Source organism: Balearica regulorum, chromosome 24 (assembly GCF_011004875.1).
Source record: "Balearica regulorum gibbericeps isolate bBalReg1 chromosome 24, bBalReg1.pri, whole genome shotgun sequence".
Lineage (NCBI taxonomy): Eukaryota > Metazoa > Chordata > Aves > Gruiformes > Gruidae > Balearica > Balearica regulorum.
Genome location: NC_046207.1, coordinates 3,485,401 through 3,507,373, shown reverse-complemented (window position 1 = coordinate 3,507,373; position 21,973 = coordinate 3,485,401). Strand labels below are relative to the sequence as shown.

General features: G+C 43.9%; 2 protein-coding genes across 8 annotated transcripts in view; one reads left to right on the top strand and one right to left on the bottom strand.

Moving 5' to 3' along the window:
* The window catches only part of MPP3 (MAGUK p55 scaffold protein 3), a 27,400-nt gene extending 19,757 nt beyond the window's left edge, over positions 1-7,643 (bottom strand). For all 6 annotated transcript variants that reach the window (XM_075775296.1, XM_075775298.1, XM_075775297.1 and 3 more), the window contains exons 1-6: positions 7,484-7,643; positions 4,318-4,428; positions 3,377-3,495; positions 2,806-2,883; positions 740-820; positions 65-202 (exon numbers count right to left, since the gene is read on the bottom strand). In XM_075775296.1, coding sequence (XP_075631411.1) covers positions 65-202; positions 740-820; positions 2,806-2,883; positions 3,377-3,495; positions 4,318-4,342 — 441 coding nt within the window. In that variant the 5' untranslated portion in view covers positions 4,343-4,428; positions 7,484-7,643. The remainder of the gene's footprint in view (positions 1-64; positions 203-739; positions 821-2,805; positions 2,884-3,376; positions 3,496-4,317; positions 4,429-7,483) is intronic.
* On the top strand, positions 6,912-21,973 carry LOC104636411 (G protein-activated inward rectifier potassium channel 1-like). Of its 2 annotated transcripts, XM_075775308.1 has the most exons (4): positions 6,912-7,298; positions 10,136-11,287; positions 17,409-17,625; positions 19,901-21,973. In XM_075775308.1, the coding sequence occupies exons 2-4, from the start codon at positions 10,637-10,639 to the stop codon at positions 20,500-20,502; spliced, it is 1,470 nt and encodes a 489-aa protein (XP_075631423.1). In that variant the 5' UTR covers positions 6,912-7,298; positions 10,136-10,636; the 3' UTR covers positions 20,503-21,973. The 2 variants fall into 2 exon arrangements, 1 of the variants encoding a protein (XP_075631423.1); XR_012838863.1 differs by lacking the exons at positions 6,912-7,298; positions 19,901-21,973 and adding an exon at positions 15,548-15,628 and having other exon boundaries at positions 10,604-11,287; positions 17,409-17,532.

Genomic DNA, 21,973 nt, shown 5'->3' with positions numbered 1-21,973 from the left:
TACTCACAATATTGCTTTTGCACAACAGAGTTTTACGAGTGGAGATAGGTTATCTTATACATACCAAAGGTTCTTTATTTTTCACTAGCCGAACAATTTTCACCGATTCCTCATCAAAATCATCATCAAAGTTATCAGGTAGAGGTGGAAGGACTGGGTCAAAGTTCTTCTGTGCTACAGTGTCATGTACTACAAGCATGGCCTGCATAAAGGAAATAAGAAACAGTAATGTAATGGGGTAATATTACAGTTTACAGTTCTCATGTTTCCAGCACTACAGCAAACTTCAACCTCCCCCTTCCCACCCTCACCGTAAATCCCCCAAAAAGATTTAGCAATCATCTTACCCATCATGTAAACTATATATTGGTATATGCCAATATTTAAAGTAAACCTAGGCAATAACAAAGCTCAGCCTAAATAAACTTACAGAATGGAGGGGGACTATGGAAAGCAAAAAGTTGAGAAATAGTATCCTTTTCTTTTCTGCTCCCTGAGAAAACATTAAGGAGGGGAGGGAAGACAACATGGTGCATTATGCCTGTAAGGCCTATGCCGTGTCTTCTTAATCCCCTTCGCATCCTAAAGCCTGTGCAGCAAATCACAGTAGAATAGAACTACAGTTTGTAGGAGGTTTTTCCTTTCTCTTAGGGACTCTCTAATGTAACTTTTCCATTACAAAATGTTCTACTGGAATTCTGCAAAGGAATTTCGTTAAGATCTCTGGTGTGTTTTTTACCCTGAGATGTGGTGTTGACAACAGCTGAAGTAGCTCTTTTTCTTCACTATTCACTGGTGCGGTCTGCAATTCTTCTATTACCTTTAAAATAAAAATTAACAACCTCAAAATAAAAGGAGTCCACCAAATAACATCACATGACACATTCAAGGCAGGTTGGATGGGGCTCTGAGCAACCTGATCTAATTGAAGATGTCCCTGCTCATTGCAGGGGGGTTGGACTAGATGACCTTTATAGGTCCCTTCCAAGCCAAACTATTCCATGATTCTATGATATATTTCCAAGTGAGTGTTTCTGGTGAGTGTTTGCTAACTTCTATCATCCTTCAAAGTAGTGTGCACAGATCAAAAACAATCCCAATCAATAGTGCATGAATCCTAAAAGAAATGACAGTTTCTTTATCTATTTTATTTTTATTAGATAGTGCAGGAAGATATAATCAGAAATCAGGATCCTAGCCCCTAAACATACATTGCAAGAGTGATTCCGCCAATATAATTTCAGGAACAAGTTCTGAAATTTTAAGTTCTATACGGAATCTGTAAGTGATATGTGAAACAATACCCTTGTGCTTGTACTATGATAAAGGAGTTTAATCCTCTCTGTAACCAGGTAGCATTACCTGTGTGGAACATGCAACAGAAGTCCCCTTGTTCCCCTGCAAACCTGGATACTAAAATATGCCCTGGAAGTCTCAGGCCTTCCAAACAAAAGATTAGAGAAATAATGGAAGCACTTTTGCACTAGGCTGGTTGAGTGGGAGGAGAGAGAAGAGGAGGAGTGGGGAAGAGGAGGAAGGCAAAAGGTGTTGAGACAAGACAGATTTCCTTTCCCTGTAAAGGGTTCTTAGATAGGCAAATTCTACAGTCCTGCGTAAAACAGCTTCTCTGCTGTTTAGCGGATGGTAATTTTGTATGACTTGACAGGCAGCAGTGCCAAAACTTTTATGGAGGCAGTAGGCTATTTGTGGGAAAGGGGAGAAGGGATATGCTGCGGGTTAAGATGGGGTAGCGGGATCTCCTAGCTTCACAAAGGGACGAATTCTAGCTCCCAAACCTTCCACAGCCCTTTGTTACGCTTTGGAAGGAAACGGGCGCAAACCACTTGTAAAGAGCTGTCAAAGGCAGTATAAATTTCACTTTTTCAGGCATGTGGCACATTACAAACAAATCTAAGATACAACTTTGCTTTGTGAACAGACCCGGAGAGCAGCCTTGCGGGGAAGGACTTGGGGATACCTGTGGATGAAAAATCAGATACACGATGGCAACGTGCGCTTGCAGCCCAGAAAGCCAAACATATCCCAGACTGCATAAAGAGAAGTGTGACCAGTAGGTCGAGGGACATGACTCTCCCCCTCTACTCCATTCACCTGAGACCCCACCTAAAGTACTGCGTCCAGTTCCAGGGTCCCCAGTTCAAGACAGACATGGACCTGTTAGAGCACGTCCAGAGGAGGACCACGAAAATGATCCAAGGGCTGGAACACCTCTCCTATGACAAAAGGCTGAGAGAGTTGGGGTTGTTCAGCCTGGAGGTGAGAAAGCTCCAGGGAGACCTTATTGCTGCCTTTCAATATATAAAGGGGGCTTAAAAGAAAGATGGAGAAAAGCTCTTTACCAAAGCCTGTAGTAACAATCTGATCTAGTGAAAGGTGTCCCTGCCTAGGTGATCTTTAAGATTCCTTCCAACTCACACCATTCTAATGCGAACAGCAATGCTGCTTGGGTTGTAATGGATTTAAGTCCTTAAGACTGAATGCTTAGCTGGGATATTCTGTTTTCAAGAGGACTGAAAGCTTTTTGCAGCCTCTCCCTTATGAAGGCCATTAATAACATCCTTCTGTTCTACCTGCCTGTGTCTGTATTCACTGGACATTTAGGGGCATGACATTTTTGAGCTCTCACTTCCTTGATCAATAATGACTGAAACTAGCCAACGGATTCCAAAGACAGTTGGGGAAGATGAGAAATATGTATACATATAGCACAATTGCAAAGCTTTGATTTGTTAGAAAAGCAGGCTTAAATAATAGGAAAATAAGGAGACAAGAATTTTTACTCACATCTTCAACTAATCCTGCTGCACTATGTAAAACAGGAGTTGGACTCTGTCTTTCATAATGACGGAGTTTTTCATGAATCTGAAAAAGATTATTCAGGTATATTACTACAAAGAGATACAAAACTTCCTAAATATATCTAGACTGGAATATTTTTATATTTAAGGAATATAATTTTTCTGAGATAAGTGTCAGAAAAGTAACCTCTCTTGGAGTTATTTTTGGTTTTGAGTCTTTTTGTTTTCTTTTTGCTCATGCTAGTTTCACAAACAGCCAGAAAATCTGTTGAGACTTCAGCAGCATAAGGGAAAAAAATGAAGCCATCTCACACTGATTTTTAGCTACAGGGCACTGTATCTGCATTTTGGCAATCAAGGCAGAAATGGCTTTTCTGAACAAAATATGTTAATTGTCAACAAATATTCTTAATGTTTGTGCTTAAATACATACATGCTTTGGTCAGTATAGGATTCTACCAAAAAAAACCCCAACTTTGGCAGAGCAACCAGTTGATAAAGGGAACAGAGAATAAGTAACCTGTAAGGAAAATGTATGTTCATAAATGAACTTTTACCTTCATCAGGTAGCTGAGACTTTTTTCACTGAAGACATCCCTAAGGAATCCCATTTCTTCTTTATGATTTGAATCAGGCCTCAGCTGAGATGTCAAAAGGGCCAAAGTTTCATGCAATCCTAAATTTAAATCCAAGACAGAACAAAAGCTTTGTAGATAGCATGTCTCATGGGACCTTCTACTGCAGACTTAACATCAAATACATTTACTTGGGTACCATCTTGGTGATCATTAAGTTCGCAGAGAAATTTGTGCTTATCTTCCATGCATTTTATAACACTCCCTTCTTAAGTGGCAAACACAGCTTAAGATATAACATATATCATACTAAGGCAAAAGCTACCAAAGCAATAAATAATTTAAAAGACACTTCTTTTGAAGTTTCCCCCTTCATGTTAATTACTCTTTGTTTCCAGAACAGCTCGCCCTCTAACAAACTTTTGAATTATTAGAGTGCCACAACAGACTCGCAAAATGACTGAACCACCTCCTTTGCTGCACAGCTACCAGGTGTAGTTCCTGAGCAACTTCACTTATAAGTGTTACCCTGCCCTTTCTACTCCTGAGGCACCTGTTAGAAGTCAGGTTGGACCACAGGAGGAAAGGACCGGTGTAGATTTCCACTGCAGTGGAAGCAAAACTTGTGGCTAATTTTCTAAAAAGTGCTTAAACCATCAATATCCCAACTTCACAGTGCACAGGGCCTGTCTACCAGCATATATTCAGGGGCTCTAGGGTTCTTATGAAACTGGGCGTTTCCTGAAATCTGACTATTAATTTCTACCTTTTATGCTCCACTTTTCTTGTTCTCTTTTAGCTAATTGCTAAGAAATCTAGTTGAATTCTATGTTATTTAACTCCAGTTGGAATTAATTTCCTGTGTGAAACACATACACTAAAATTTCAGTCACTGGTCTGTTGAAAGCATGCAGATTAGTTACCTGAGTCTTCTGAAAGCACTGGCATGGCTTTGCTGTTAACCTTAGAGACAAATGTTCAACTTAAATCAACACGATTGGTTCTTCTTTCTGGACTGCGATTCAGAGGCAGTCCTGAAATGAGGAAAAATAATACCTAAGCTCAAGCATGCGAGAAAAATGGCAGTCATGTAAAAATGGTAAATTCCTAGCACATCTCTCTCAAGTGTTGTTTAACCTGAATTTAACCTGAATCGGGCAGAGTCCTGCAGTTATTCTACTATGCAAGTAACAACATGAAAAATATTATGTTATATAACCACCATAAGGTATCTCGGATAAAGCTGATGCTGAGGAGAGCAGATGCTTCCCTATGCTATTCTCAAGATAGACATTTGTAGAAGGCCTAAGTAACTATCTGAAAAGACAGATAAGAAAAAAAGCATGCTGCAGGATGGATGTCTAAAAGCACCAATAAACACCATATGCCCAGAAACAGAGAGAGCATGCAGGAAGCTGCTGCCATGCAAGATGTTCTGGGGCTTCCTGAAAGCACACCTCAAAGGAATCCACATCCCCTTGGCATTCTGATGCAGACCACAACACAATTACATGCAATTCATTAAAGCTAGTAGGAGTGTCACTCCATCAACCTTGGTCATGGGTACCAAGGATGCTACAACAAATAAGGCTACTTCCGTTGCACAAAAACTCCACTAGATGCTTTTATTGCTGATTTTTCTTGTCACTGAGAGCAAATGACTCCAGAGCAATTTAATTTCAAACTGTAAAACCCAATCTATGCTTATAATCACCAGTCCAAGATGAAACACTTTGTGTGTTCCAGGGCATTTAAAAATCTCGTTTACGCTCATAAAATTCATCGGACTAATGCTTGCAGAAAAACAAACAGCCATAACAGCACACAAAAAGGATTAGGAAGAAATGTGGGATACTCCAACTCTTTGCTAAATGCAATAAAGGATGCTCCTTGTATTTCTATTTGTAGATAATCTCTGATATTTTGATTGTATCACAAAGTTTGATGGTTTTCTGATTCAACCTTATTTTGATTAGCCACCTGAAAATACCGTAGTACTGCAGGGCAAATTAGCATATACCAGTTTAGCATTTTCTAGATTTCAGAGTTTCTCTACAACGTACTGAAACACTAGGCTCAATAGTCACCCGTGTTTTGCACCCCATGCTTCCTACTGCTATGCTTAATTAGTCCACCCGGGTACAAAAAACATAACTGAGTTCTCTAAGGAAATAAGCCAAGTGGTGTAATTTTATCTAATCCATGAGTAGTACTCAGGTGTATTATATATATACACTACACATTTATCTAATTAACTTTTAGAAGCATTTTTATTACCTATTGCTTTGAAGAAATAAACATTTCGCACATTTCATGCCAAAAGAAACGTATAGGCAATTCATTCAACGGCTCTGGTTCCTTGACTACTGCTTTTCACTTGACACATATTTAAAATGTCCTATAGTTGTCAAGAAAGGGAACTTCAGTTGTGTGCTCTGTAAGAACGTGTGATTCCCACAGTCAAACTTAGTGCCAAAACCCAAGAAAACACAAACTATTTTCCAGACTCTTAGTGAAAGCATCCTACACACAGGTATCTTGAAAGTATCTTTTAACATCTCAAAAATCTGACAGCAAACTCAGGAATTAGATGAGTTAGGCATAGCAATTGAAATGGAGGCTTTACCTAGTGGCATTTCCCATGCTCTGTAAAAACCCTGTTAGTCAGGACTGATTGGAATGAACAGGCAGAAGAATGAAAAGCATTCCATATCCAATAATTTGTCACCAGCATGCTCCATGCCAATATTCAGGCCTGGCTTCAATGTATTAAATTCAGCCCCAGCATGTGATATTTTGCAAAATGGCCTCAGAACCATAAATCTGTCCTTTCATCATTGTAGTATGAATAGGCTCAAAGACATTTTTCCTCTTTAAAAATACCTACCCTAAACCATAACTTATGTTTCACACATATCCTTATCCAGCTGTTCCCAAGACAGAACATTTGAGCCACTTTCCTTGTCTAGGAAAAGGACTGTTGATATTTGGAAAGGGCTAAATAAACTGAACTGACCTGTACGTGGGGTCAAAGAAGGGCATGAAACAGAAGCATAATATGCTTTGGCATATCCCCACTACCTTAGGACATAAACCTAGTGAGGTTCACAGCCCAATACAACATAAAGCTTCTGTAATCCAGATACATCCGTCAGAGCAGTAAAAGACCTCATTTTGGAAAGCAGTTGCATTTTAACATCTTTCCAGGAGATCACCCCAGTGATTAGGTCAGAAAATGCATCCACATGCTAATAAGACCACAGCTGACAGCTATGACCCAGGATTTCTCCTCACTTTGCCTTTGTATACAAGAAGTCTTGTGATGAATGACCGAACTGGTCATTCGCTGGCTAGCACACCTGCTTTAGCAACTGCTCTGATGGCTGAACGAAGCACAGAGAAAACCGCACATCGATCCCCGCTCGGCACCACAGGGACAGGTTCTTCCTCCGAGCGCCCACGGAACTCCCCGGAGGCCGCCGGTGTGGACTGGGCCGGGCGCCCCTCAGGCGACCTGGCGGGAACCCGAGGGGCGGAGCACGGCAAGACGGACCAGCACCCCCGGCACGGTCGGGCAGGACTCTCCTGCCCCGGAGAGAACTTTTCGTGCGCTCCCACCGAGCTCGGGCACCGATGACTCTGCCGGCGGCAAGGCTTAGCGGCGGCCGACCCTCCTCAAGGCCCAGCCGCGGGCCCAACGGGTATGGAGCGAGGTTACGCCCCGCACCGGACTTCCCGCACGCCGGCAGCGAGACGTTCTCTTCCAGAGAGAGCTGTTGCTTCCCCAGCCCCGAGGCCGGGCTCTGCGAACGCCCCTCCGGCCCCATCTCCGCCAGCCGGAGGACTCCGCAGGGCTTCCGCCAGGCCCGGCCCCCAGTCCTCGGCCTCGGCCAGAGCCCACCAGGTAAACCTCACCAGACCCGCGGGGCTCCCGTCACACCGGGGCCCGCGCCTCGAAGGCAGCGTCAGACCTCGGCTGCGCTCGGCCCGGCCCCGCCCCGCCTGCAAAATGGCGTCGCGGTGGCCGCCTGTGCGGGTACAGAGCCGCTCCGCGCGCCGGGAGCAGTGCTGCCGCCGGGCGACCGTTACCTGCGGGTCCGGGCCCGGGCCCGTGCAGCGCTGGCCGCCTGCCCCGGCAGGTCGCACAGCAACTCCCCGGCTCTCGTATCCCTGTCGCCTGCTGCGCGCCTCGCTCATGCGCCCTTAGAGCCGTTCTACGCGCCTCCTCCCTCCTTCCCTCCCTCCCCCAACGTGCCCGGGGCCGGGCGAGCCGCGGCCGCGCCAAAACGGGGGGTGGCTGCGGCCCGCCCGGCTCGTCATGTACCGTTGGGGAATTTCGTCGCGAAACCGCAGCGTACAGCGGGGGCGGCTGCGAGGTCCGGCCTGGGGGTTCGCCCCGGAGGCGGTTTTCCCGTGAAGAGCCCCACGGATCTCCAGGGCAGCTCGGGAGGCCTCCGGAGCCCCGACGGACCCGACCGAGCACCGCTCTGCGCCAGCCCAGCCCCAGAGCCCCCTTCTCTTGGGGAGTGGGTGTCGGTGGGCATTGCCGCCTAGTCCCCTAGCTAGCCGCTGCCAGGTGTGCTGTGGCGATGGGAGACGAAGGGGGACACTGCAGTGGCTTTTTTTGGAGTTTATGAGGGGGTGTCACCGAAATTCGGGAATAAAAGAAAACTCCTTAACACCAATTTAGCATTAAGAAGCAGGCATTTCCTTTTATTGCAGTGCTGGGTGTCAGGAGGAGAGTTCCTCTAAGCAGGCACACCTTACGCTGCTTCTCTTGTCATATTTATACACAAATGTTACAAAGATTACTAAGTGATGCACTTCCCATTAGAATAATTGGTTCCTATTTCTTCACGTGCTCAGTTTCTTTCTCCATCTCTGTCTTTGGAGTAGGTGGGATAATTCGGGTAGGGGGCTTATGGGTCAGTGGTCATGGGGACCATGGCCCAAGTTACCTTGCCCCTAGTTTCCCAATACTTCCGTGTTGGTAATTGTGCGTCAGGAAGGTAAGGATGCTCCTCCTTTCTGAAAAGTACGTATATAAGGACCCTGAAGTGTCTTGTAGCTCCTCCTTTTTATTGTGATGCATAGCAGGTGCTCATTCTAAGAATCGTTAGCCTAAAGTAACAACGAATAGTTTCTTATCACATACAATACAAGTAGGCCTTCGTTACAGGCCCATCTTTTTGGCTACAGGGGGACACGGCACTGGAGCGTGCACAAAAATACTCGGGGGCAAATCGTGCTGGTGGATGTTTGGTGGCCAGGCGTTAAGGGAGCAGAAGCCACGGGCTGGTGGCATAGGACAGCTGGCAGGGCACGCACAAGAAGCAAGTCAGGCCTTAAAGACAAAACAGTTGTGTTCAAGGAAGTAAAATGGGTAGCCAATGGAAAGACAAAAAGAGACTGTCAATACAAATCACAGCGGTACGGCAGAAGATCTGCTAGGCTCTACAGAGGAAGCATCTTTTTTTTTTTTTTTCCCCCTAGAAAGAAATGGTATTATTTGGGAGATAGGTTAGGAACAGATGAGTTTTAACACTCTCTAGCTTTTCAGTCCTTAAAAGTCCCCAGCAGCAGGGATTAGACCACTATCAGATGGTCTATTAGCCACTTATCAGATGCAATACTAAGTAATAATTTAGGAGTATAGCTACTTTAGTCAGTCAAGCTGTTAGGAGTAAAACATCCTTTTAAAATACACATGTATATGAAGGCTAGTCTGCAGCACACAACATTAGTCTGGAAAGAATAATCAAGCTATTTATCAATACATTTACTAAACATTCATGATCATTTTATGCTTTATAGAATGAATTAAATACTAATTTCTCCAAAGCTATTCCTTAGTGATACATCATGATGGTGGCGAATGGCATTAATTAAAGACAAAGTAGAAGTGCTTCCTAGTATTCTCCTAAGGTTCACCTGAACAAAGAATAATGTTAAAGAAAATAACATTTTCCTTCTTCCAAGCCAAGGTACAAACGGCAGTGCTTCTATCTGCAGCAATCATTGCCATGATTGTAAAAGTATAGGAAAATTTCTAAAATTTGTTAAAATAGTGAGAAAGGCATGTGGAGACTTGTCAGCAGGCTGCTTTGATCATTGTTAAAGTTTTTATTTTATTTGTAAAAACGCATACATGAATACAGTTTTTTTAGTCAAGTCACAGTTACACAAATCATTGCCAAATCTGTTCTACGTCTTTACAGGTAGTTCTTCACTGCAGACAGTGTAAGGATTTACTCGGTGTGCTTTTGCAGATATGATAGCAGCAATATTACTAAATGCATACAGGACCACCTGGTTTCTTCAAATACAAGTTAATCATTACAAGGACAGCTAATAATACTTTACCAGTCTGCTGTGGTTACCAGGAGGGAAAAAACCCAAACAAATTGCTCTTTCTTGTATCCTCGGACTGTTTTTTAATTGAAGCAACTTTCACTTACTATTTTACAAGAGAAAAAGAGAAAGATAACAAAAAAGAAACAACAAAAGGGAAATGCTATGAAATGCAAACACCTAGAAATCAGTTTTCAGTTGCATGCTGTTATAGATTTAAACTTGCACTATGGTGCTATGCTTGCATCACTGAATGCAAACAGGATTCTGAAATACTGCAGGCTATCCATGACAGTTGGAGGGTTTGGGTTTTCTTTTAACCACCACTGTATTTCGCATTCCTTTGTTTAAGAGCTGACCTATCTCACGATTTCCTTTTCAAATCCCCAGCGCTGCCGGCAGCACGGCCTCTCGGCGGATGACTCGGAGCTGCTCACGTTATCCTCCTCCTCCTCTCCTGCAGCCCGAGCTCCGCTACCCGGCCTGAGAGGACCCCGTAGAGTAATCGCTCGTCCTCGCCCGGGGCTCTCGGAGCGCGGAACGAACCGCTGACTGCGAACGCCTCGGAGCAGAAAGACGCCGGGGCCCTACGGCCCAGCCCCGGTTCGGGGCTCAGCGAACCGACCCCGGCTCTGCCCCCCCCCCCCCCCCCCCTCGCTCCCCGGCGAGCTCCGCCCCGCTCCGCCCCCCGGCCCCGCTCCCCCGCCGTGTTCTCGGTCTCGTCGCGGTTGTACTGCCCGCTTTTACATCCCCCCCCACCCCGCGCTGCCGGCGGCTGAGTCCCGCTCCGCGGGCACCCTGTTCCCCGGGGGCCGGTGCCGCGCTGGGCGGCAGGCAGCAGCAGCAAGGTGCCGCCGCATCCTCGCCGTGCCCGCGGAGGGCCTCGGCAGCATGTCTGCCGTGCGCAGGAAGTCGGGGGACGAGTACCAGGCGGTGGGCCCGGCTCGCAGCGGCACCCGCAGAGAGCGGCAACGCTTCGTGGACAAGAACGGGCGCTGCAACGTGCAACACGGGAACTTGGGTGGTGAGAGCAGCCGCTACCTCTCTGACCTCTTCACCACACTGGTGGACCTCAAGTGGCGCTGGAACCTTCTGATCTTCCTGCTGACCTACACAGTCGCGTGGTTGGTCATGGCCTCGATGTGGTGGGGCATCGCGTACCTGCGAGGTGACCTGCACCGGGCGCGTGACAACACCTACAGTCCGTGCGTGGCCAACGTGTACAACTTTCCTTCCGCCTTCCTCTTCTTCATAGAGACTGAGGCCACCATTGGCTACGGGCATCGCTACATTACGGAGCGCTGCCCTGAAGGCATCGTGCTGTTCCTCTTCCAGTCGCTGCTGGGCTCCATTGTTGATGCGTTCCTTATCGGCTGCATGTTCATCAAGATGTCCCAGCCCAAGAAGAGAGCTGAGACCCTCATGTTCAGCCGCGCTGCAGTCGTCTCGCAGCGGGATGGCAAGCTCTGCCTCATGTTCCGTGTTGGCAACCTCCGCAACAGCCACATGGTGTCTGCCCAGATCCGCTGCAAGCTGATCAAGGTGAGGCCTGGCACGGCAGCGGGCGGGATGGGGTGCTGACGTTGCGGTGGGTAACGCGGGCAGGGCGCGGGCCGAGTGCAACCGTATGCCCATAGCGTGGGTGGCATGGGGCTTCCCTCGTGCGGCCCCTGCTGCTGCCCTGTCCCTTGGCACGTGGGTGAGAGGACGTGGCCGAGGCGGTGTGAAGGGATCCAGAAAAATTTGTCGTGGCTGCCCATGGTGGGAGCCGTGAAAGAGCCAAGCAGAAGGTGGAGGGCAAGAGACGGTCTCGTCAGAGAGTGCCCAGGGGCACTGCAGTGCGTTGTGAGGCTGGCAGGAAGCCAGTTTGGTCAGGGAGGATGGATGTGTCAGGATACCCGACAGCTGCGGGGAGGGTATTAAGGCATGTCCCTTAGCAGGTGACGGCTGGGAATAAGAAATTGGTGATACCTGTTTTGTGGTGACATTAAATTAGGGCAAAGATCAACCTTGACCTCCTCTTCCCCTTGGGGGAACTTGGGGAGCTTTAACGTGCAGTTCCTTACCCCCTGGTTCCAGCCAGTAGCCTCCCAGCATTTCAGAGGGATTGTGCAGTCGCTTTAGTGGAAAGGTCCTTTAATTGTCACCAATATCCATTTATTAATCACTGACAATGGTCGGTGTAATTCAGAATGCGAGAAAACTGAAATTCAAAGGAGATCATAACCAAAAAAATAAAGAAATCATCAGGAGACAGTAGAGTTTGGCAGCACAGAAGTCTGGGAGAGACATTGGGCAGGAGCGGAATGGAAGGAAAACATGCGTGCAGCGTGCCGAGATGAAGCAACATAGCAGCTCACAGCAGCTCTGTCTTGTCACGGGAGCACGCTTTGTGGGGAGCATCAGCAGCTGGATCCCAGTGATGACATTAATTTCAGAATATCATATTTGAATGTCGTAAATGTTCTGTATTCTGTACAGTAATCCTCTCTTTGGAGCAACTGTTTGGCCATTTTAATAATCTGCAGAAACAAGCACGATGCAGTAGGTGACGGGACAATGGTAAATGCAAAAGGCTGTTTTCCTTCTGTGCAGAACGCTTGACTGAGCTGTTCGTTCTTCTTGCTGCAGAATACCATTTAAGATGGAGAATCTGCTAAGATTCAAAAAGAAGTTGGATATACATACATATATGGGAACATGCTGTCAGGAGTTAAAATGGAGTAATTTTTGTAGGAATTGAAAGCCACCTAAACTATGATTTTTGCTGATCTCTAACTATCAAAATATAGTAGAAAGCCTCCTCTAAAGTGTTTAATTCTGTCCGTCATGCAAGACAGATTGCAAGTCAAAGTGGAATAAAAGCAGTGCACAGTTGTGTTTTTACAGTGCTAGTATTTCGCTATAAACTTCTTTTGAAGAAGTTTTGTGTCCCCCTTGAACTGGACACACCGTTCCGGCAGTCATAGCCACCGTTCCGGCAGCGTGTGAATTTACATCATCTGCTTTGAAGTAGCTTTCTGTGTCCTGTAAACTTACGGTGAATGTGCCGGAACTCGCTTACCATTTATCTTTAGCGAGTGCTGCCTTTTTGTGACTTGTGCTCTTTCCACTGTGCTTCATGCGGTGCTGTTGACAGCTGATGTTGCTACACTTATCCTGCACCTGATTAGAGAGCTAGATTATTTTTTTTTTACTTGTGTCACAGTGAAAGAATGTGAAGAAATATGTCTTATCACACTTTTGTGCTTGAGATAGGAGCCATATTTAGTAGTGAACATAGTGTTTCAGCGGGACTAACGGAGCCCCGAGGATTTACATTTGTAAAGAAAGGACACCAATCTAAGTCTGACTGAATGGCATTTACTGAAATTGTGATATATTCCCTAGGATATTTGGTAGATGACAGGGGTGCCACCACACTGCTGGCTTTTCTTTTGGTCCAGGGGACTGCCCGGCAGCATGGCGTAGTGATGTCATGGGAAAGTCTGGGGCCCTTTTTGGACTGAGTTGTGGAGAGTTTGGGAAACAGAGTTACAAAACTAAGTGTGCATGTTTCAGCAAAAACTTTTCCAGAAACCCGAGGCTTTCTAATTTACATTGAGTGCTCCAGAAGCAGGAAAAAGCAACCTCCTGGGGCAAGAAATGGAAAGAAGCTGGTTGGAAGTAAGTGCTGAAAATGTGCGGTTCCAGGTCCCGGCCTTTTCAGTGTCCCAGTGAACTGTGTTTTTCTGTTTGTTAATTCCTGCACCTCACTAGTGCGCCTGAGTGATCTGGTGACAGCAGCAGCGACCAGCATCCACTGTATGGCAATCAGTATTGTGGTTTTTTTTAAATTAGTTACAATACTTACCTTCTTTTGATGGGACTACATACGATAAACATGATAGTGTTGGTGTGTAAAGTGGTCTGTAAAGTGTTTCAGCTAGTAGTGTAGGACATTTTGATTCAGAAAGCCGAGGAATGTAAAATCATCGTAGCCTGTTTTCAACACGCGCTAAGCAATAATTTTAGAAATAGAATTGTGAAGCATGGTAGCCATAGAGCCAGTGTGCTTTGGGTTATGACCAGCAGGCACCTATTCTTTGAGCTGTACTAATTAACAGCTTTGAAGAAGCTGAAAGCAAACAAAATTGTAACAGAAAGTTCGCAGGTGGCAGACGACAGGCATTGCAAATAAGTAAGGAGACCCATTATACTGTGATCTCAACTCAATAAGCAAAGCATGCGCAGAAACAATATGGTTTTCAATGTCACAGAATTGTTCAGATTGGGAGGGACCCGGGGAGGTCTTTAGTCCACCCTCCTGCTCAAAGCATGGTGAGCTAGGAGGTCAGACTAGGTTGCTCTGGGCAATCCAGTCTGGTTTTGGAAGCCTCTAAGGACAAAGATTGCACAGCCTTGCTGGGCAAGCTCTTCCACTGCTTACCTGTCCTCATGATGGAAAAGTTTCTCTCCAATCCAGTCCGAACTTTTTGTTTCAACTGATGGTTGTTGTCTCTCTTGCTCCCGCTATGCACTGCTGTGAAGAGCCTGGCTGCATCTTCTTGATTACCTTCCTCTTGGGATTTGGAAGGTTGCTATTAGATCCCCCTCTACGCCTTCTGCTCTCCGGTCTGAACAAGCTCAGCTCACTCTGGTTGTATGTACAGCTTGGGGCAGCTAGACTGTATTAAAAAACAGCAGTCATCCAGGGAATTACCTTAGCTCAAGCTCCAGGTATAGAGTCACTTCCAAAAGCCCACACAATCCTTTAACAGCGATATCAAAGTAACGCGTTCGTATTATTTCAGTAATGTAATATATAATAAATGTTCTCGCAAGCTGCTAGTCTAAGGGTGAGGCAGAAGCGCAGATAGGTGAGATCAGGGTTTTTCCTCTCAAATACCAGAACTGAAAATACCGTAGTACTGTATGGCAGATTAGCACGTACCAGTTAAGCATTTTCTAGATTCCTGAGTTTCTCTACAACATACTGCAATATTAAGTTTGATGGTCATCTGTCTTTTACATCCCATGTTTTCTACTCTGATGCTTAATTAGTTCACCTAGGTATCAAAACATAATTATGTGAGTTCTCTAAATGAGTGAACTGAAAGAGGGTTAGTAATAACAAAACCCCATTTTGTCCGGTTAAAGAAGGATGTGAATAAACAAAGGCTTTAGAAAAGTACCAAGAATGAATAAAAGATAGCAGCAAAGACTCGAAGGTCATAAAATGTTTGGTCAGGCACAAAAACAGATCAAGTGATGATGCAATGGAATTCTGCCTAGTAAGAAGAAACAAAACAAAGATCCAGTGGCAGAAAGTTAAAGGTGGAAAAATCCAGACACAGAAAGAGTCTTTTTTTTCTTAGTTGCGAGACAATTAACCTTCGGAGCAACTCATCTAGACCTTTGGATTCTCCGTCTCTGGCCACGTTTGAAATGAAAGGTGGGGCATTTCTTAGTAGTTGTGCCCTTGTTCAAGCATATACTAATCTGCGGAATTTATTTGGCTTTGTGTTATGCAGGTGATCAAAAGTAAAGAATCACAAGTGTGTCTTCCAAACTTGCTGCTGGCAGTTTATAGTCCTCTGCCCTGTTTTGTGATCCTTTGAGTAAAGCTATATATATATATATGCAACAAAGGTCATTGGCTAGGAGTCTTAACATATTAAGGCTATTAAGCTATCTTCATTCAGGTTAATTTCTTTTTGTTTAATAAGTAAGTTTCTTTTAAAAATTCTCCATACCCTGCATAAATCAGTCCCATATGTAAGATACCAAATACCGCAAACACAACCTTTTGCTTTCTCCCAGATCTGTTACCTCTAATCATCCTTGCTGGATTTGTTTACTATTGAGTGGATTTGATCGAAGACTCTTCCGCAGAGAAAAATGGTTTGTAGATGAAACAGTTCTTAAGCCATTCAGGCAGCGATTTGTGCAAATACGCACATCTCTGTCTACGTAATTGTATTTGATAAAAGTTTGGGAAAATGTGAGGTTTGGATGTTGGCTCGCTCAGCTAATGTTGAGCCTTGTCACTTTGGAGCAAAGATCACACGTTGCCAACCAATTTGTGCACACGCTGAAAGAACAGTAGCCAGGCAACAAAAGCGATGGCGTAGTCTGCAGCTTAGTTCTGCAGGTTCCCTCAGGAAAAGAGAAAGGATGTTTTTGCAGTAGTTTGATTATACCTTTGCATGTAACAGAGACTGTCACGATCGCAGCGTAGTAGCGGTTTTGATCGCTTTTATTTTGCAGCACTGTCTTTTACCTTTCACAGCACAAATAATCCGTGAGAATGCTTTTACAACCAGTCAGCTGATATTTTCCCTGCCCTCATCAGTAGCAGAGAAACTGTCTCTTGTGTAAAGGACAACTTGCTCATTTAGATAGGAAGATTTTTTCTTTTTTCCTCAGCAAAAAACCCAGACACATAGCATATAAGTGAAATAATGCATTGTATTTAATAAGGAGCTGTACTCTACCAGCTACCTAACTGGTTATGTAATCACCAGTAAATACCAGGCAGTTAAAATTCAGGATGTTTAAGATACAGGTGAAGCAGAGAGACAATCTGAAGGTACTTGCTTAGGGGTTTTTTTTAAAGACGGAAACTTTCTTAAAAGAATAGCAGTCAGATCTAAGTCAAGAGCAAAACTGCTAGCTTCGGCTTGCTCTCAGGACTAACAGATGGAGCTTCCAAGGAATCGAACCAATACGTTTGTCAATACCATTGCAACGCAGTTAAAACTATTTAATAACTATGGAATAATCTATCATTTATAATCAGTAGTTGGCTTCTTAAAGAGTTAAGTGCTTTCTAATCAAGCGATAAACAGAAAGGATTTTAAATAGGATTTTGAATAGGCTCTGCAAAGCTTCTAATTTTAATGGGCAATTTCCACCAGAGACCTTTAAAGCAATCAGCTGAGGAGCTGCCTGGCCAACTGATGTAATTTTTAGTTATACTTTGAATACAAGGAAAATTTGGAGGGAACACTATGGGGCGGGGGGAAGCTATTGTATCAGTATTTTTACTGGACCCATGAAATAACATGAATAAAACCAAGGCGCTTAGCTTAATAATGATCATAAGTTCATTATTAAGATCAACATACAGTAGGTGGTACATGCAAATTGGCAAAGGATGATAACATCATTAATATTGATTCAGATGGTTTTGTGGAAATGTCATTTACTGGACATGGTGTACAATTACTATGATGCTTACCTTTGACTTAGTACATCACAGTGTCTGCCAAACAAAAATTAGTAACATATAAAAATAACGAAACATGAATTCAGGCAATGGATCAAAATGTGCCTGGCTTGTAGATTTTGTTCTCATTAATGGGAACTTTTGCCATGGGATGTTCATGGCGAACATCCGTTATAAGGCATGTAGTGTGGTACCTGATGTTTTTGTCCAAAAAAAAAAAAAAAGTCATAGTAAAGTTTGTAGATGATGATGAGATCTAGTCTCACAATCAGAAAAGTAAAAATTGGTCATATATAGTAGCCTTATAGTATTTAGCATTACTTATATCTCTGTTATGAAGACCCCAGACCTAATATGTGACAATGTTATGAATGAGGCAGGATTAAACTTCATTGCATTGCTTTTCATGTTTTGCCTCCCACAATAATTACTAAATCATCTTTTCATCTTTAGTCCCGACAGACGCCAGAGGGAGAATTTCTGCCGCTAGACCAGTGTGAACTGGATGTTGGATTTGGAACTGGAGCTGACCAGCTGTTTCTAGTTTCCCCGTTAACCATCTGTCATGAAATTAACTCAAAGAGCCCCTTTTTTTGTCTCTCACAAAGATCACTAAGAAGTGAGCAATTTGAAATAGTTGTCATCCTTGAAGGAATCGTTGAGACTACCGGTAAGATTTAGAATAATATGCATGCTCTGATTTTTAATCTTTGTTTTCAGTCCTGATATTTTTAGCGAGACAGCTGTTAATCCTTTCAGGATGCTAATCCTGGATGCTCCAGAATATCCTGCCGTATGCTAAAGAGCTTCAGTGGCCTTTACCAGCCAAGAGGAGACCTCCCTTTGCCATAGGGCTCTGCATTACTGATGCCCAAAGTGGCCAGGACATCCAAGAAGAGATGCACCCTGCCACTCTTGGCATGTAGAGGAGTACAACAGCCTTTTGAGGTGCCTGGTTTAAGGACTACCACTCCGAAAGAACGTTGAACTTTAAAAGTTGCCAGTGCTGCAAAATCACTTTCAGCCTAGCTTGCGTTAAATTGAATGCAAAATAACAAATCCAGTTTTACAGTACAAATACAGACCGCATAGTCGCAAAGATTGTAGGAACATGTGGTTATTGGCAAATGTGAGCAGGGTTTTTGTTTTTTTTTAACTTCTTTTTTTAATTTATTTTTTTTTAATTCTGATATGGTGTTATCCAGATGACAGCTGACTTTGTGGCCTTGTCTTTTGAGGGCTTAATTCTTTCATGAATCCTGCAACGATGCGCTGCAGTTATGTAACGAGCTCCGCATCGAGGATCCGTGCGTACTGTTAAAGTCCAAATCGTTCAGCAGGTTCGTCGATGTTCTGATCTTCCTCTGCCGCCTTCTGAGGATTGTTAAGCTTTGATCACAAAAAGCATTTTCATCCTTCTTTCAACAAGATTACTGGTTGCCCGATTCCTGCCTTGGAAACAGTAATGTCCTTTTGGCACAGCCAAGTGCAGTCATCTGGACCAGAAACAGAACTGACCGATTGCTATCCATGTGCTGGGCTGAGCCCTAAATAAACGCACAATCCACTGGGGCAGAACACTCTTTCACGTCGAGTGTGGCAGTCCTTAGATCCCCACAGAAGCCTCTTCTCATCCCGCAACCGAACCATGTATCTTAGATGAGTGTGCATTGGTAACTGCACGTAATGCAATTACCTAACCGGGTATTGCAAGGGAAACATTTTACACTTGTCTGAGAATTAATGTAGCAGTAACCAGAGAGCAAATAAGAATTTGGGCTTACTGACTGCTAATTCTTCCTCCGAAGAGTACCATGACAGGAAGTCTTAAAGTTCTACTCACCTGGGATATTTGTATTAATTATCATCAGCACGGTTGTGCTGAGGTTGTAACAGATTTCTTGGCTTGGTTAGAACACATTTTAGCTGTCAGTTCACACATGTAAATCCTGTCATTGATGTCTGTTTGCACTAAGTGGAACAAATTCCTCTACGAGCTTTACAGCGGTACTGTCGTGGTTTAACCCCAGCCCGCCATTAACCACCACGCCGTCGTTTGCTCACTCCCTCCCAGCCCCCAGTGGGATGGAGGAGAGAATCGGAAGGGTAAAAGTGAGAAAACTCGTGGTTTGAGATAAGAACAGTTTAATACTTGAAATAAAATTAATACTAACAACAATAAATTGTAATGAGAAAAGGAGAATTTAAAAAAAAAGAAGATAAAAACAAGTGATGCAAATGAAAAACAATTGCTCACCACCAACCAAATGATGCCCAGCCTGCCCCTGAGCTAAAACAGGCTAAAACTTCAGTGGGTTATCAATGTTATTCTCATACTAAATCCAAAAACCAGCACCATACCAGCTGTTAGGAAGAAAAGTAACTCTATCCCAGCTGTAACCAGGACAGGTACCTATGTCTTAGCATGGATGACAGCTCCAGTGTCTCTTCACAGCTTTTTCTTTGGAGAAGAAGTAGCCTAACCTATAGAAGGAATGGAAGATTAAATTTTTCATTTAGCTTCGGCTCCCCCCACGCCCAATCTTTGCCAGAGAATTCTGTAAGCCTCTGCCAAGCAACAGTTCTTTCTCCCAAGGTGACTTCCAAGAAACAGTATTACATACAAACTAGGAGATTGTTGTTGCTAATGAGCTAATACTATCTTAATTTTATGTTTTGCTTTTATCAAAAGCTGTTTGCTTGGTGTGAGTCTGCAATATTTAATCCAATATTTGCATAAAACCCTAGTCATTCAATTGGAGGCACTCCATTGACTGTTGGTAGGTTGATTAGGAACAATCGCTCCATTTTATAATCTATAAATTTGTTAGCTTACAGGCTACAGTTGATTTTTATCTGTCAGCCTTACCTTATATTTTTTTTGTTCTATATCCTGGTCTACTTGCTCACATTAGAATGTCATGCTCTTGTCTCCGTTTCTGTAGGAATGACGTGTCAAGCTAGGACCTCGTATACAGAAGATGAAGTTCTTTGGGGTCACAGATTCCTTCCGGTAATGTCCCTGGAAGATGGCTTTTTCCGTGTTGATTATTCTCAGTTTCATGCAACATTTGAAGTCCCCACTCCTCCTTTCAGTGTTAAAGAGCAAGAAGAAAACCTGTCCCTAGTATCTCCTTTGAATAGTCCTGTCGATAACAACAAAACCAGAAGAGAACAGGTTTGTTCGCTGGACTGTATTGATATTGCAGGAGAGAAAAACAAGCTCCCTTTTAAACTTCAGAAGATTAGCTCGAGAAAGGAGGACCTTCCAAGAAGAGCCCTGAGAATGAGTTCCAGTAACACAGAGAAGACTTGCAGTACCGGAGATCTCTTGAAAATTCAAGAAGTCAGTCCCATCTGTGACGGTGAAGACAGTGATGATAGGGTACAGCTGAAAGCCTTAAAAATAAATGCTGAGGCTTTGACTCAGTCTACCGGTGATCTTGAGTTACAGAAGAACCCTCCAAGTGTGTGCGCTCTAGAGATGAAGTTGGAAGATAATTTTCCAGCCAAACTTCAAAAAATGAACACTGATTGCCTCTCTTGAGAACAGAAGCAACTGCTCAGTTGTTGCTGACAAACTGCATTCAAGACTGCTGACCTGAAAGAGTTGTTTTACAGTAAAGTCATAATTTGGTTTTGCCACTTTCAGGAAGAACGATCCTTCTTGTGTAATTGTTATGTACAGATCCAACTTAGGTAGCATAATGGGACTTTGAGGGGCAGTAAGGTTAGATTGTTGTGCCAAAGAGATCACTGCCCTAATGATATTTATCAGCACGCTCATTGCAAATCTTCATTGTCTTCCATATGTGCTTTTTCACAAAGCAAGGACCAGATCCTTAGTTGCAGAGTGAAATGTTCAGAGATCAAACCAAAAAGGGTGTAAAACCAGCTGAAACACCATTTTGTGCAGCTCGGATCTTGGACTGTTCCTGATGTATAGAACAGCAGAACACAGGAAGAATCTGTGATGCTGCTCGGTCATAGTCCAGTTCTCCCAGTGACCCTCTTGGAAGGTGTCCCTTCTGTGCAGCCTAGTAGCACGCATCCTTCTTTCCCAATGATCGTGGCATGCCAGCTCTGTGGCCCCAGAATCTTCTTCGTTGTCATTCAGGTAAAGGAAGCGGTTTGCGATAGCCATTTGTGTCGTTTGACTCACACAAGCTCTCGGAAACACGAGGATCATTTATCCTGTCCAAAGTTAGACCCCAGGAATCGATCAGGTGGATCACATGTTGAATTTTAACAACTGTATTGCTGCTCACTGCGAAGGGAACTTGAGGTCAGTAGCTCAACTTAATGGTGTGTCTCATACCTCAGCTTCGTGAAATTTTAGTTTGGAGACTCCTCGTAAGTAAATAAAAGCAAAGAGCTAGATAATGCTCAGTCATTCCAAGAGTGGACAATAGTATGTACACATCTCAGAGTTTTACTAATGAGCGGTGAGGGTCTCTGATGTCACTCTTTTTTTTTGTTACGTTTGCCTTCTTTTATGTATGATTCTCAATAATTTTGTAGATTTGACATTTATAATATTATGCAATTTATTGCAGGGTAGAACTCTGTTTTAACATAAATATATGAAAAGCAGTTATTCTGCTGTCCATCTCAATCTCTGAAAGAGGTCTTTTTTTTCAGTTGGTAGCGAGTGAGCAAGCATAAGCAGAACTTGCGATTTTGTAAAATGCGACGTTCGGTAGCTCGGCATATAGGGTGCTTATCACTAGCAGAGCACTTCCCAGCAGAAGGATATCTGTGGCCATCTTGTCCTCTTTAACGTTTCCTTCTTTGTCTCAGTGCTCTTGAAACAATACACTTTTCTCTGTCGTTGCAAAGATGAAATGCGAGGACCGCAGTCAAGTTTGCAAGGACAGGTCGCAGCCACACTGTGAAGGGCATGTTTCGCTACTGATGTATAAGCTTGCCTGATTTGTACTTTTTTCCCTTCAATAATGGGAGAATTTCACTAGGAACTCTGGAGAAAACATAAAATAAAATCACTTTTTACATGAAAA

Excerpts from the sequence above, each read along its gene's own strand:
- LOC104636411 (XM_075775308.1), top strand. The coding sequence starts at position 10,637 with ATGTCTGCCGTGCGCAGGAAGTCGGGGGACGAGTACCAGGCGGTGGGC. Across the intron at positions 11,288-17,408 it reads TCCGCTGCAAGCTGATCAAG|TCCCGACAGACGCCAGAGGG; the intron begins GTGAGGCCTGGC and ends TTTCATCTTTAG. Across the intron at positions 17,626-19,900 it reads AGGAATCGTTGAGACTACCG|GAATGACGTGTCAAGCTAGG; the intron begins GTAAGATTTAGA and ends CCGTTTCTGTAG.